Source organism: Microtus pennsylvanicus, chromosome 2, assembly GCF_037038515.1.
Source record: "Microtus pennsylvanicus isolate mMicPen1 chromosome 2, mMicPen1.hap1, whole genome shotgun sequence".
NCBI classification, from domain to species: domain Eukaryota; kingdom Metazoa; phylum Chordata; class Mammalia; order Rodentia; family Cricetidae; genus Microtus; species Microtus pennsylvanicus.
In genome coordinates, this window is record NC_134580.1 from 98,938,016 (window position 1) to 98,951,521 (window position 13,506).

A 13,506-nucleotide genomic window follows, 5' to 3' on the forward strand; every position below is an offset into this window, starting at 1 on the left:
ATGTGGGTGCTGGGAATCAAGCCCAGGTCCTCTGGATGGGCTGCCAGTGCTCTTAACCTCCGAGCCACCTCTCAAGCACCCAAGGACAGATTCCAGTTTGCCCTCTACACACTTCCTTAGCTGTTGGCTTCCCTAAGGTCAGTTGTTTATGAACAAGCTATTATTCATTATGACATCCATGTTCTTCTGTAGATTTTGAATGGCTAATGTCAGAGCTACCTTCCCCTTTTCTAACTTTCTTCTTGTCTAAAATGTGTTGTGGGTATATTTTCCCCTTAACCTTGATATGGGCACTCTTAGTGCTGCTTCCTCCTCAAGGAGCACCCTCTGTGGCCATGCTTTCCCACTTGGAGCTGACAGAAGACAGTGGAGCAGCCAGCACGCAAAGCTGTGCGTGCTTACGGACTGGTGATTTTGTAGCATCCTGGCCATTTTATACCAGCGAACTAGGAACTCAGGGTGTGCACCAGGTGTCCATTCTTCAGTTTCTTGTCTCTGGAGAGGATGAAAATGCAAAAGGCATTTTATCATAGGAAGATCATTAACTCCTGAGTGCCACAGTTTAAATACCAAGACTAGGCATGTCTGTGAAGAATGCCAGCCATTCTACCCAGTACCCAGGGCTCAGCATAGTTCCACGTTTTGGCCCTACCCTGTGTTCAGCAGCTATATTATTCCTGGTTATTCCATTTAATACTATTTCCAAGTCACTGAAGGTAGATTCCTGAAGGATCCCAGCGAAAGCTCCAAGGTGATGAAATCTGCTGCACCCAGAGGCTGTGCTACTCATGCTGTCAGTCTCCTCTATAGAAATGCCTCGGGAAGAGCGAGTGATGAAGATGTCCTTTAAAAGAGCCTGTTTCTCCTGCACTGTCCTGTAGTTCATGTGTTTGTGCGCAGACACAGGCTTGTGTCATGGGCATATTTAGTTCCTGGGTCTTTCTTTGTTCCTAGTGAGATGGAGATAGATGTTACCTCTCTTCTTTTGTGACTGTCGTAAACATTATAGTGATAGTCCAGGTCTCTGTAATCATCAGAGAGCATAATTAAGGGCCACTGTCCAGATTCCAATGATATGACAGGAAAGACACTGGATGCTGTGTTTAATTTTAGGTGAACAGTCGACCAGAGAGGTCTGGAGACACCCGGGAGAAGGTTGTAGCGTTTGGTTTTGATTACTGCTATTGGTCAGTCAACCCGGAGGACCCTCAATATGCATCTCAGGAAGTGGTAATGTCATTTTCCCTCCATTCTCCTTTTTACAAATGTTTGCTGTAAATTTACTTTTCAAGGTCATTGTGACAGTTGCAAACTTAAAGTACTCTAACTGCTACTTTTAACTTTGAAAACTCTCAAATGAAAACTGGTTTTCGAGAGGAAAACCCTCAAATACATTGTGGAATGTTTAAAGTTATTTTAATGATAGCATTAGTTTTTATAACTGGATACTTAGGTAAATTAGCATGGAATCTGGGTGATGAGTGTATTTTATGATATGCTGGTTAGAAACTAATGTTTTAATCTGAGAAATGGTAATACGTAGCATCAGTTTCTTTTCCTTTCTTTCTTTCTTTCTTTCTTTCTTTTTTTTTAATGTGGCAAAGAGGTGGAAAAAGACTGCTTGGTGAAGGTGTGGGAACTTGACTAGTGTCCGTTTCGAATCTGGGCCTCAGAGTGACTAGGAGTGGGGCTTAGTGCAGGTAGTCTTCTACTATTGGAATACGTCAGTGTCTTAGGGGTTTTTATTGCTGTAAAGAGATACCATGACCATGACAACTCCTAAAATAAAAACACGTAATTGAGGTGGCTTGCTTACAGTTTCAAAGGTTCAGTTCATTACCAGGATGGAGAGCATGGTGACATGCAGGCAGATAGATGTGATGCTGGAGCTGAGAGTTCTACATCTAGACTTAGAGGCAACAGGAAGTTGACTGACTGTCACACTGAGTGAAGCTTGAGGAAAAGACTTCAAAGCTGGCCCACATAGTGACACACTTCTAATAGTGCTACTGCCTTTTGGGGCCATGTTCTTTCAAACCACCACAGTTAGTAAGGCTCACCTCAAACATGGCATACTTGTGTCTGTGTATATATGACTTAGATGTTAACAAAGTGTCACCATTCATAGATAGCTATTAGCAAGATGTCACTATCTATAGACTGTAAAGTATCACTATTAATAGATAATGGTTAATAAGATGTTAGCATTCAGAGATACCTGTGAACAAGGTGTCACCATTCATAGACAGATGTTAACAAGATGTCACTGTTTATTGGTGGATGTAAACAAGAATGTCACCTAGGACCTGAGCAGTGTTGGCGTACACTTTTAATCCCAAGTGCTGGCACTTGGGAGGCAGAGGTAGTCAGATCTCTGAATTGGAGCCCAGTATGGCTTATATAGCAAGTTCCAGGCCACTTACTCAGTTGAGACCCTGTCTCAAAAAACAAATAAACAAAACAGATGTTAATGTTAGTAATTCACAGGTAAATGTGTGATGATGACTAATTTCAGTTGTCAGTTTGATGAGCTCTAGAATCACCTGGCAGACTGGCGTTGGCAGGCTGTAGGGATTATCTTGGATAACGGTCAGGTAGGAAGAGCCTGTCACTGAGAATGGTACCATTCTGTGGGCAGGAATCCTGGACTCTATAGGAGAGAAGGTAAGGTGAGCACCAGTGTTCATAGTGTCCCACCTCCAGACTGGATGCTGTGTGACCAGCCACTTTCAGCATCTGCCATCTTTCATTCCCTGCCATGATAGATTGTACCCTGAACGGTGAGCCAAATAAACTTTCCCCCATTCTGTTGTTTTTATCAAGGTATTTAATCATAGCAACAAGAAAAGTAAGAGTGGGATCTGGGGATGGTAGTGCACACCTTTAATCCCAGCATTCAGGAGGCAAAGCCAAGGATCTATGAGTTTGAGGCCAGCATGGTCTGCATGGAGAGTTCCAGGCCAGCGAGGGCTATAAGTGACCCTGTCTCAAAGAAGAGAAAAAGAACACATCTGTCTTTATTCCATGATCTTTTGTCCTATAACCCTGGTGTTACTAGCTTCCTATTATTTGTAATTTTTTAAAATTACACTTATTTGCCAGGGGGTGGTGGAGTACACCTTTAATCCCAGTACTCGGGAGACAGAGACAGGAGAATCTCTTTGAGTTTGAGACCAGCCTAGTCTACAAAGCCAGCTCCAGGACAGGCTCCAAGGCTACAGAGAAATCCTGTCTCTAAAAACTAAATAAATAAATTATACACACACACACATTTGTTGAAGGTGTGTTTGTGCGTGCCACACACATATAAGGAGGCCAGAGAACAATTTTTAGGAGTCTTTACTCTCCTTTCACCATGTGGCCCCAGGGATCAAACTCAGGTCTTTAGGCTTGGTGGCAAAAGACATTTCCTACTGAGCCAACTCCACGGCCCTAACTTTCCATTCTTAAGGAAGATCTTCGTTGATAAAAATTGTATTTATACCCTATTAAAAAATATTTGGATGTTCAGCCAAAACTTCTCATCAAAATTGATCTGTTCTCCCTGGCGTGAATCTGCACTAATGCTAATCTGTTTATGCTCTGAAATTAGACCCACATTTGAAATAGGCACAGATACTAATTTACTGTCTTACTTTGAACAAGCTACTTAAAATCTCTATGGCCTATTCTTATTAGTTATGTGTGTGTATTATTACCATTGTGGTAGTGAATATCTCAGAATTATTTGTTAAAGTACTTATGTTCATTGCCCACCTAGTAAGTTGATATGTGAGTTTTTATGTGCTTTCGCTCAGATCCTGGCACAGTGAGCAACCATTCTCTTACAGCACATGAGAAGCAAATACGCGCTTTTTCTTTTTCCTTTTTTTATTTTTATTGAGCTATACATTTTTCTCCCCTCTCTTCCTTTCCTCTCCCCTTCTACTCTCTCCTGTGAGCCCCAAACTCCCAGTTTACTCAGGAGATCTTGTCTTTTTCACCTTCCTATGTAGTAGATCCATGTATGTTCTCTATTTAGGGTTCTCTTTGTTGTCTAGTTTCTCTGGGGCTGTGTCCTGTAGGCTGGTTTTTCTTTGCTTTATGTCTAAAAGCCACTTATGAGTGAGTACATGCTATATTTGTCTTTCTGGGTCTGGGTTACCTCATTCAATATGGTGTTTTCTAGATCCATCCATTAGTGCACACTTTTTCTAACCCTTCTTTGAAGCTGTGTATTTCTCCTGGGACCAGCATGTTCTGCTTGGAAAACTCACCTAACTTCCTCCTGGTGATGAGCAGCTGTTGGGGCAGGAGTTCTCTGCTCACACACATTTTGTTTGCCCTATTGTCTGTTTGTAAAACTTTCCATGAGGAACTTTAGCTCAGCTTTACCCACCAAGAACAGCAGTGGCTGTTTGCAACAAACCAGCCTGAGTCAACAAAAGGCATGTTCAGGAACAAAAAGCTGCCCTGCCCTTTGCAAAGCAATTGCCTCTACTCTCCTGGGAATCCTCATTTTAAAATAGTTATTTGGCTAAAACACATGACGGAAACATGTGTGACTTTTCCTGATTAAAAATTGTGTGGGTGAGGAGATTTTTCTCTCTACAGCCACTGAATCTAAAACTAAAATTGCAGTAGTGAGATTGTATTTGTATTTTCTGGTCTTCATAGTACACTGAATATAAAGCACCACACCACACAGAGTATGTCACTGCAAGCCTTCCAAGAGGAGAAGGTAGAAAGAGAACTGAGGAAAGGGAGAAGTAGGAGTGCGGTTGTGAGAGAGGGAGAAGAAAAGGGATAAAAGCTTTCTACCACTTTACTTGGAGAATGTCAGAAACCTGGAGAGTCTAGGGAGGGGACCCACACATTGTCCAGAACAAGGAACATGGTAAAGAAACCACCCAAATGGCTGCTCTGCGGTTAGGGGAAGATTTTATTGTGGATAAGAAAGAACATCCAGAGGCATCTGGAAGAGTCAAGAGCAGAGAGGAAAAAGAAACAGACTTAATGTAGCCAGGACTATCTTGAAGAGAAGGGGGCCAACTGAGGTGGGACAGGGAGTTTGTGCGAGGGCCAGCACAGTGCGGGAGGAACTGTGGAGGCAGAGAGCAAGGAGGCTACCACTGGGGGCTTTGAGATGTGCATGTGAGTAGGGACTGAAGGAGCCTCGAGGCCAGCATGGGTTTTGATGTGCAACTATGGGTATAGGTCAGTGGAGAGCCATATGTCTCTTCTGCTCGAGGCAAGGGAAATAGCCCCTTTTGCAGATGGAACTAAACCGGAACTGTCTCACAAGTTCCTGAGGAATACAGGCTTTTATCTAGCCATCAGAAATTCTCTTATAGCCCAGCTCGTGCTAAGCCAAGACTGTCATTTCTAAACATATGCACTGTCAGACCTAACAGCAAACCAAGAGGAAAACTGCCATTATTGTAGTAGTTGTTGACCCAACTGTGCAAAGACTGGTGATAATGCCAAGTACAGAACATGGTAAGTTTACAATCTGTGGAGCACGAAAACTAGCTGGTCTTCATTTCTATTAGAACAGAACAGATTTCAGTGAATTTGCAGAGCATTGTGTATGTCTAAGATGTAAAGATTCTTGTGGAGAATTTTTAAATTCTGATATGTGGTGGCTAAGTAGAGTTTCAGGGTATTGAGTTGGGTGCTTGGTGCCATTGTGCATCCCAGTAATGCCAGAAGTCTCAGGTTAGCTTGGCAACACAGACACCTGTCTCAAAAAAAGTAAGTAAATAAATTATTAAAAGACCAGTGTATTAATGCTGGAAAAAGTACTAGATACCATTCAAGATACTTTGTGTGTGTGCCCAAGTGAATATACCCAAAGTTGACTTTAGATCTTTTTTCCATTATTATTTTCCACTTTTACGTTTTTTACTATTTTAATTTTTTCATTTTATTCATTCTCATGAGTAGGTATGTATAAATATAGAGGTCAAAGGACAACTTTGTGGGTCTAGTCTTTCCTTCCACCTTAACATGGATGGGTTCTAGGGGTTGAACTGAGGTCATCAGTCTTGCAAGGCAAGCGTTTTTTACCCATTGAGCCATCTCACTGGTCCTCCAACTTTATTCTCTCCCTGAACTTGAAGCTCACTGATTTGGCCAGGCCGACTAGCCAGTAAGCTCCAAGGATCTGCTTGTCTCTGCACAGGAGTATGTGGGGAGGGCATGGGGGCGGGCGTTATAGGCACATGCATGCAGACAAAAACACTCACATACATAAAAATAATAATGAAATTTTTGAATCATAAAAAACAAAACAAAAATCAAGCACTCTTAACTCCTCCAATCCCCAGACCCTGACTTTTTTTGTTTGTTTTTGTTTTGCATTTAGAGTTGATCCTGGTCCTTTTCTTATGTGTCAGGCACATTCTACACAAAGCTACATCCCCCGTCTTAACTTCTTGAATCTTGTTGCATATTATGAGACATTATCCCAGTTGCTTTGGTTATAGAAACACAGATGTCTTGGCATCCCCTTGTCCTGGCTCTTGCATGTGCCGGGGGAGCTCAGCCACGTGTGGGCGGCAGAGCATTTTCTCATGAATATTTGCAGAGCTCTGTACATTCCAATTCTAGTATTGTTTCTTTCCATTCAAGATGGAGACAGCAGTGGAAGGGAGAGACATTTATAAGAAAAAGCCTTTTTGTGTAGCAGTTGGGTGGGGCTTTGCAGGCCTGGGAGGGGGAGGGAGATAAGCATGAGCATCATTGCAGCTTGCTCCTTCTGCCAGCAGCACAGCTGCTCAGCTCAGCTCCCGAAGCTGGATTTGGAAGGGATAAGGTCATTCTTTTGGCTTTGTCTAACTTGTTTTCTCCCTTTCTCTACACTTAACTGTGACTCTTAGAAGATTAGCCTTTAGATTCATAGAAACATCTGAAGGACAGAGTCCCTGATACTAGAGGTTGCTGCTGGTGCCAAATTCCTATACAAAAATAGGCAGGGAAGCCTGGAGAAATCATTTAAAATGCAAAAGTAGTTTGAGATTTTTGTTTGTTTTTTTCCTTGAGTGAGTCAAGAGGAATAGGAATTCCTGGTACTCTCTGGAGCCCTGGAGATCTAGGCTGAAAAGAGGTTATCTGTGAGGGAGGAATACTTGATGGACAGTTTTTGAGACAGTTGACCTTGATGTTGTCCAGCAGGTCTCACTTGATCTGCACTGCTGAGAATCCGTCTTAGGTTCCCATCCCACTCTTCACACGTAGGCCTGTTCTGAGGTCCACAGGGATTGCCATTTTATTGAAGAACACCCGATGATGGTGATGACTGCTTTGAGAGTCTTTGTAGAAAAGTGATTTGGAAAATCATCTAAACAAGAGTAACCCTTAAAAAACCTCTTTTGTTATACGTGCATGCCACTGACTTTGTGTGGAGGTCAGAGGACAACTTTGCAGTCAGTTTTCCCCTTCTACCCTTTTATGGGTCCTGGGCATTGAACTCAGGTGGCTAGGTTGTGTGGAAAGAGCCTTTATGCACTGAACTATCTTGCTGGCCCCAAAGGTAGCCTTTTAAACAAAGTGTCTTTATATCTATCACAGTAGACAGTTGTGTTCTGCCTGACTGATGACAGCTGACTTCCCCTGAAGAAGCCTCTTGCTCAGCCTTCCCAGGTACTAAATCTCCCTTCACACTTGTGGAGCAAGTCTGGTCCAAGTACCCAGTCAGCACCATTCCAATAGTCTTCTGTTTAGAGAGCCAGTGCAGCTGATCAACAAAAGGCCCCTTCTTTCTGGGGGAGTGGAGTTGGTGTAAACGATGTCATTATATAGCATAGGCTGGCCTTGAACTAGCAGTTGTCTTGGTACTGGGATTATAGGCACGTACCAGCACACCTATCACACAAGGCTCCTTCTAAGTGCAGTGTTCAGAGATGGTATGAAGGAAGAAATGGTGCTGACTTTTCTCTTCTCTGTGATCAACAAAAATCAAAACAGCATAAAAAACATGAAGGTGGAAAAGGCACATGTTCAAGGACATTGAGCACAATAAGAGGGATTTGGGTGTGGTGGATATTATCAAGATACACTGTATATATGTATGAAATTGTCAGTATATAAAAAGTATTACTAAACCAAACAAAAAAGAAAACAAAATTATTTTTTAAAAAGAAATGATTCTACCACAGTCTAGCTTAGTGAGCCAGTATATTTATTGGGAACACTTACAGGAATGTAGATGATCCAAAGGCAGGTGCGTCATCTGAAAGCCCACCCCGCCATGGAAGACGTAGGAAAGTCACATTACTGCTCTGGGTACAGTGCCCACATATACTCAGAATGGCCCAGCATGTGGCACACCATCTCCCTAACCCTCGTATATATATGCAATTTTTCCAGTTTGAGTATTTTAGATTATTCAGTTTTATCTTATTATTGACTGTGCTGTTATATTCTTTAACTTTATTTTGATGGCTATGTTTTAATATGACTTTGGAAAGATGAGAAATATGATTGAGTTGTAGCCCACAAACCTATAGCATTAAGTTTGTGTCAGTTGCCAGGCATGGTGGCTCACACCTTTAATTCCAGCACTCAGGAGGCAGAGGCAGGGGGATCTTAGTGAGTTCTAGGCCAGCCTGGTCTATAGAGAGAGTTACAGGACTGTCAAAGCTCTGTTACAAAGAGAAACCCTGTCTCAAAAAGAGTTTGTGTCAGCAAAAAATTTCAGTGTTTTCTTTTCAATATCAATCTTAACATAGTGTTTGTTCCCTACCAAGGGTATCAGAATCTTTATCAGGTGTAGTGATACATGCTGTGGTGTCCACACCATGGCTGGGTATTGTGTGTAGTTTTAATTGTCAACTTGACACAATCCAGAATCACCTGGGAAGGAGCTCTCAATGAAGATTTGTCTAGATTAGGTTAGCCTATGGACGTGCCTGTGAGTTGGGTTTAATTGAGTTGAGAAGACCCTTCTTGAATGTGGATGGCAATATTTCATGGCCTGGTCCCTGGACTAAATGAAAGGGAGAGAGCAAGCTGAGCTCTGAGACTACATGTATTTCTCTCTCTCTCTCTCTCTCTCTCTCTCTCTCTCTCTCTCTCTCTCTCTCTCTCTCTCTCTCTCTCTCTGTGTGTGTGTGTGTGTGTGTGTATTTTGAGACAGGATTTCTCTCTGGTTTTGGAGCTTTTCTGGAATTGCTCTGCAGACCAGGCTGCCTCCCAAATGCTGGAATTAAAGGCATGTGCCGCTGCTGCCCAGCCTTTTTCTACTTTTAGCTGTAGATGTGGCCAGCTGCCTCAGCTCCTATCTTTTGACCCCCTATGTTAATGGACTGTTACCTAGACTTGTAAACTAAAATAAACCCTTTCTCTCCTAAGTTGCCATCTTGTTTTGTTTTGAGAAAGGGTCTCAGAATGTAGCCCTGGTGCCTTTAACTCACTGAATAGACCAGTTTGGCTTTGAACTCAACAGAGATTCACTTGTCTCTGCATCCTGAGTGCTAGGATTAAAGGTGTTCATCACCATACCCAGCCTAACTTGTTTTTTGTCAAGGTATTCTGTCACAGCAACTGGAGAAGATACTAACAGGGTAACTTTGAAGCCAGGTGGTGCTAGGGCTATAGCTTAGGGGTGGAGTCTTGCCTTGCAAAGTCAGACCCAAAGTCAGAAATTGTTTATTCTGAAGCTTTTAGTGAGTTTTAAACTGTGTGTCTTAGGTGCTTCCTCCTACTTGCTGCTCTTCAAGTGCTGCATTATTTTGGGAATTTGAAGTCAGGAACGGTACTTACAATGCAGTGGTCTAACTGTTTTTCAGTTTATATACATTTAAATAATCTCAACTTTTAGTAAAAATTGCCTTTTTAGAATTGCAAGCATATATACAGAGATGACAGGAGAAATAATTTGTTTTCATCTTGGTTTTGTTTGCTCTTGCTTGATTGGTCCTCCTTTCTCAAACCTTTCCCCTTAAATCAGCATCACATTTGATGTGTCTATTTTAGAGGAGACAGATAATCACAGTGTGGTAAGTACTATGCTTTTTTACTTGTGTATGTGTGCATGTTTGTGTGCACAGGAAGGTATGCTTATGTGCTGGCATGTGTGTGTCTGTATGTGTGTTGAAAGTATATGTAGGCCTGAAGTTGACCTTCCTCAGCTGTTCTCCACTGTTTTATTGAGGTAAGGTCTCTCTGAACCCAGGATTCACCAAGTCTAGCTAATCTACCTACCTAGTTTATTGTAGGGACTCTCCCACTTCTGCTTCCCAGATGCTGGGATTACAAGGGGTAACTACACTCTCCCAGCCTTTCTTCTCTCTTTTTCTTCTTCCTTCTTTTTCCTCCTCCTTCTTTCTTCTCCCTTCTTCTCTCTTCCTTCTTCTTTTTCATCATCTTCTTCTTCTTCCTCCTCCTCCCCCTCCTCTTCTCTTTCTTTCTTTTTTTTTTTTGAGTGTGTGTATGTGTGGGTTTTTTTGAGACAGGGTTTCTCTTTGTAGCCATGGCTGTGTTGGTACTTGTTCAGTAGTCCAGACTGGCCTCAAACTCAGAGATGTACCTGCCTCTGTCTCCTAAGTGCTGAAATTAAAGGTGTGCATTACCACCACTGGCTCCCACTTTTTTTTTTTAGTTAGAGGTGCTGGGGGTACAGATTATGGTCCTCACACTTGCATGGCCATCACTCTGTCCATTGAGCAGTTTTCCTCAGTCCAACAATATGGAAAATAACACACATTTTACCCAAGCTTTTCATGGAATTTCAAGGGAGATATATACCAGGTGTGGTAGCGAATGTAATATTATGTACCCATATTAATCCCAGCATTTGGAAGGCAGAGGTGGATGGATCTCTTGTGAGTTTAAAGTCAGCCTGGTCTACATAGTCATTTCCAGGACAGCTAGAGCCTATCTCAAAACAAAACAAAAAACAAAGAGAGGGGTGGGTAAATTGTTATTCTCAATGATGGAAAGAAAGTATAAAAATTTTTGTTCATATTATAGAAGATGGGGCAGAAGGAGTGTACGAGCTGGAGAAAGGAGCTGAAGGGTGTGGGACACTGGCATCCAGGCGTGACAGGGCTGTTGTACTCTTAATCTCATAGCAGGTGTGATTACTTACACAAGAGCTGGACTACATTGAGCCTGCCAGAATTGTGTTGTGGGAGGGACTCACGGGCCCCCATGCTTACTTGAGAATTTATAAGCAGTTATCAGTGGTCAGGGAGGGAGAGACATTGTCTTCAGTGGTATCGCCACTGATAAAGTGCACGGTCCACTAAATCGTTGAAAATAAGCCAAAAAGGGACAGACACATGAAATTAGAAGGGGAGCTAGTTAGGAAGAGAGAGTATAAGGGAGTTAGAGTGAGAGGAAAAAGGCAAGAAAGATAAACAGGGGAGAATGTAATTGAAATATATTATGTACCCATATGAAAATTTCATAATGAAACAAATTATATCTAGGTAATATATGCTAATGAAAACATTTTAAAATCTGATTAACAATATGATTGCTTAGTTTGTAATAAGATAGAACCTAAGTCTGTAGATTCTCTTCCAAAAAGTGAGAGAGACATTCTTTCCTAAGACTTGAAAGTAACACACACACACACACACACACACACACACACACACACACACATATTTAACCTCAGCTCTTTGGATTTCAAGAGGATCTGATTTCTCAGAGCATCATGTGAGTCACTAATTTAACTTGGGAGTTCCCTCTTGGGTTTCATTCTGTCCTTCAGCCAGGAGTCTGTAGGGCACGTGGGGGCCAATGATAGCTATGAGTGCAGTCCGATGCAAACTTGTCAACTTAATTCAAATGTGTGAGGTGTGTGTGTGTGTGTGTGTGTGAGTGTGCGACTGTTTGACTGTTTTTTTGTAACTCAATTGCACAGTTTGGTATGTAAACTTTGTAGATGTCAGTATTGTGCCAACAAAGTCAAGAAGTATTCAATGTATTCCATCTAGTCCAAGGTGTGTGAATCATCTGGCTGAGGCTGGCCTCAGTATATCATGTACGAGATTCATGGGGGACCCTTGGTTCAATTGTCTAAATGTCAATAGAAATCTCTCTTGTTTCTGCAGAAAGACATAGAAGACAGATAGTATTTTTCAACTATGAAGCAGGGAGTACGGGGTATTTATATTCCCTCTCCCTCAAGACTGAATGCAATAAAAGCCTGAATTCCAATAGTGACAGTTTGTCCAGGCATCACTCATAGTCTGGATTTTTATTTCATTTTTGAGCAGGGTCTCACTATATAGCCCTTGCTAGTCTGGAACTCTGGATATGTTAGACTAGCCTGCTCTTGGACTCACTGATATACACTTGCCTCTGCTTCTCCAGAGCTGGGATTAAAGACATGGGCCACTGCACCCATGGATTTTCAAGCTGTAAAAGGCAGAACCCTGGGGTGATGTGAGATTCCCCTCTGTATGTTGTGAATATCAATAGTTAATAAAGAAGCTTCTTTAGATCTATTGCAGCGCAGAATAGGGCAAGGTGGGAATTCTAAGCAGATAGAGGAGGAGAACAGACAAATCAGGAAGATGCCATGTAGCCACCCAAGGAGAAAGATGCCTGTGGGAACCCGCCAGAACCTTGCCACTAGGCCATGACCTCGTGGTAATGCATGGATTAATAAAAATGGGTTAATTTAAGATGTAAGAGCTTGCTAGAAATACGCTTAAGCTATTGGCCAAGCAGTGTTGTAATAATACAGTTTCTGTGTGATCATTTTGGGCCTGGGTGACCGGGAAATGAACAAGATGCCTCAGGCTACACTGGGGAGTTCAGGCAGATGTGGAATTGAGCCCTAAAATTATCTTAGTTTATACACGGTCTCCTAAGTAACTGTCCCTCAGGGATGGAAGAAGCAAGCAGAAAAATGTGCTCATTTGCCTTACACATTTCTTAGAAATAGTAGATTATTCCTTTGTCTCTCATTTCATTGTTCAGCTCTTATTTCTGAAGCTCAGCATTTAGGTATAAGACAGGTGCATCTTAGGGATACTCATTGAGTTTACACAGGAGGAAGATTAATACAGCTTCTTTGTAGCTGGGAGAAGCAGCGACTCTGTTGAGATGGAATTTGACAAGAATAGAAACCCTTAATTCCTCTCTATTATTCCTCTCATGTTAAATTGGTCATCTTGTTTGTGGTGATGTTAAACACAGACATGTCATGGTTTCAGGCTGGTATGGTTTTTCCTTCTGTCCACATCCATTTTAAGAAAGTAAACAACTTCCTTCTCTTCAAGGATCTGGAAACATTCCATGAAGTTTAGTGATTCGGTTTCAGGGTTTGGAAAAGTCAGAGTTAATTCTGGAAACATTTTCATAACCAACTTTCTTCTATAGGAAGAAAATAGGACTTTGGTTTTGGAGAGACAGAGTCCCATGTAGCTCACACTGGCCTTAAACTTGCTGTGTGGACAAGCCTTCTGCCCCTACCTTTCAAGTGCTAGGATTACAGGCTTGTACCATCTTGCCTGGGTTCTTAAAATGCTGTTGTTGTTTTGAGATAGACTCTCACTGTGTAGACCA

At 42.0% G+C, this 13,506-nt stretch overlaps 1 protein-coding gene across 1 annotated transcript in view; it reads left to right on the top strand.

The window, feature by feature from the left end:
• Stard9 (StAR related lipid transfer domain containing 9) overlaps positions 1-13,506 on the top strand; it is an 83,396-nt gene that overhangs the window by 6,259 nt on the left and 63,631 nt on the right. Inside the window, exon 3 of the mRNA XM_075961898.1 lies at positions 1,114-1,230. Within this exon, the coding sequence (XP_075818013.1) occupies positions 1,114-1,230 (117 nt within the window). The remainder of the gene's footprint in view (positions 1-1,113; positions 1,231-13,506) is intronic.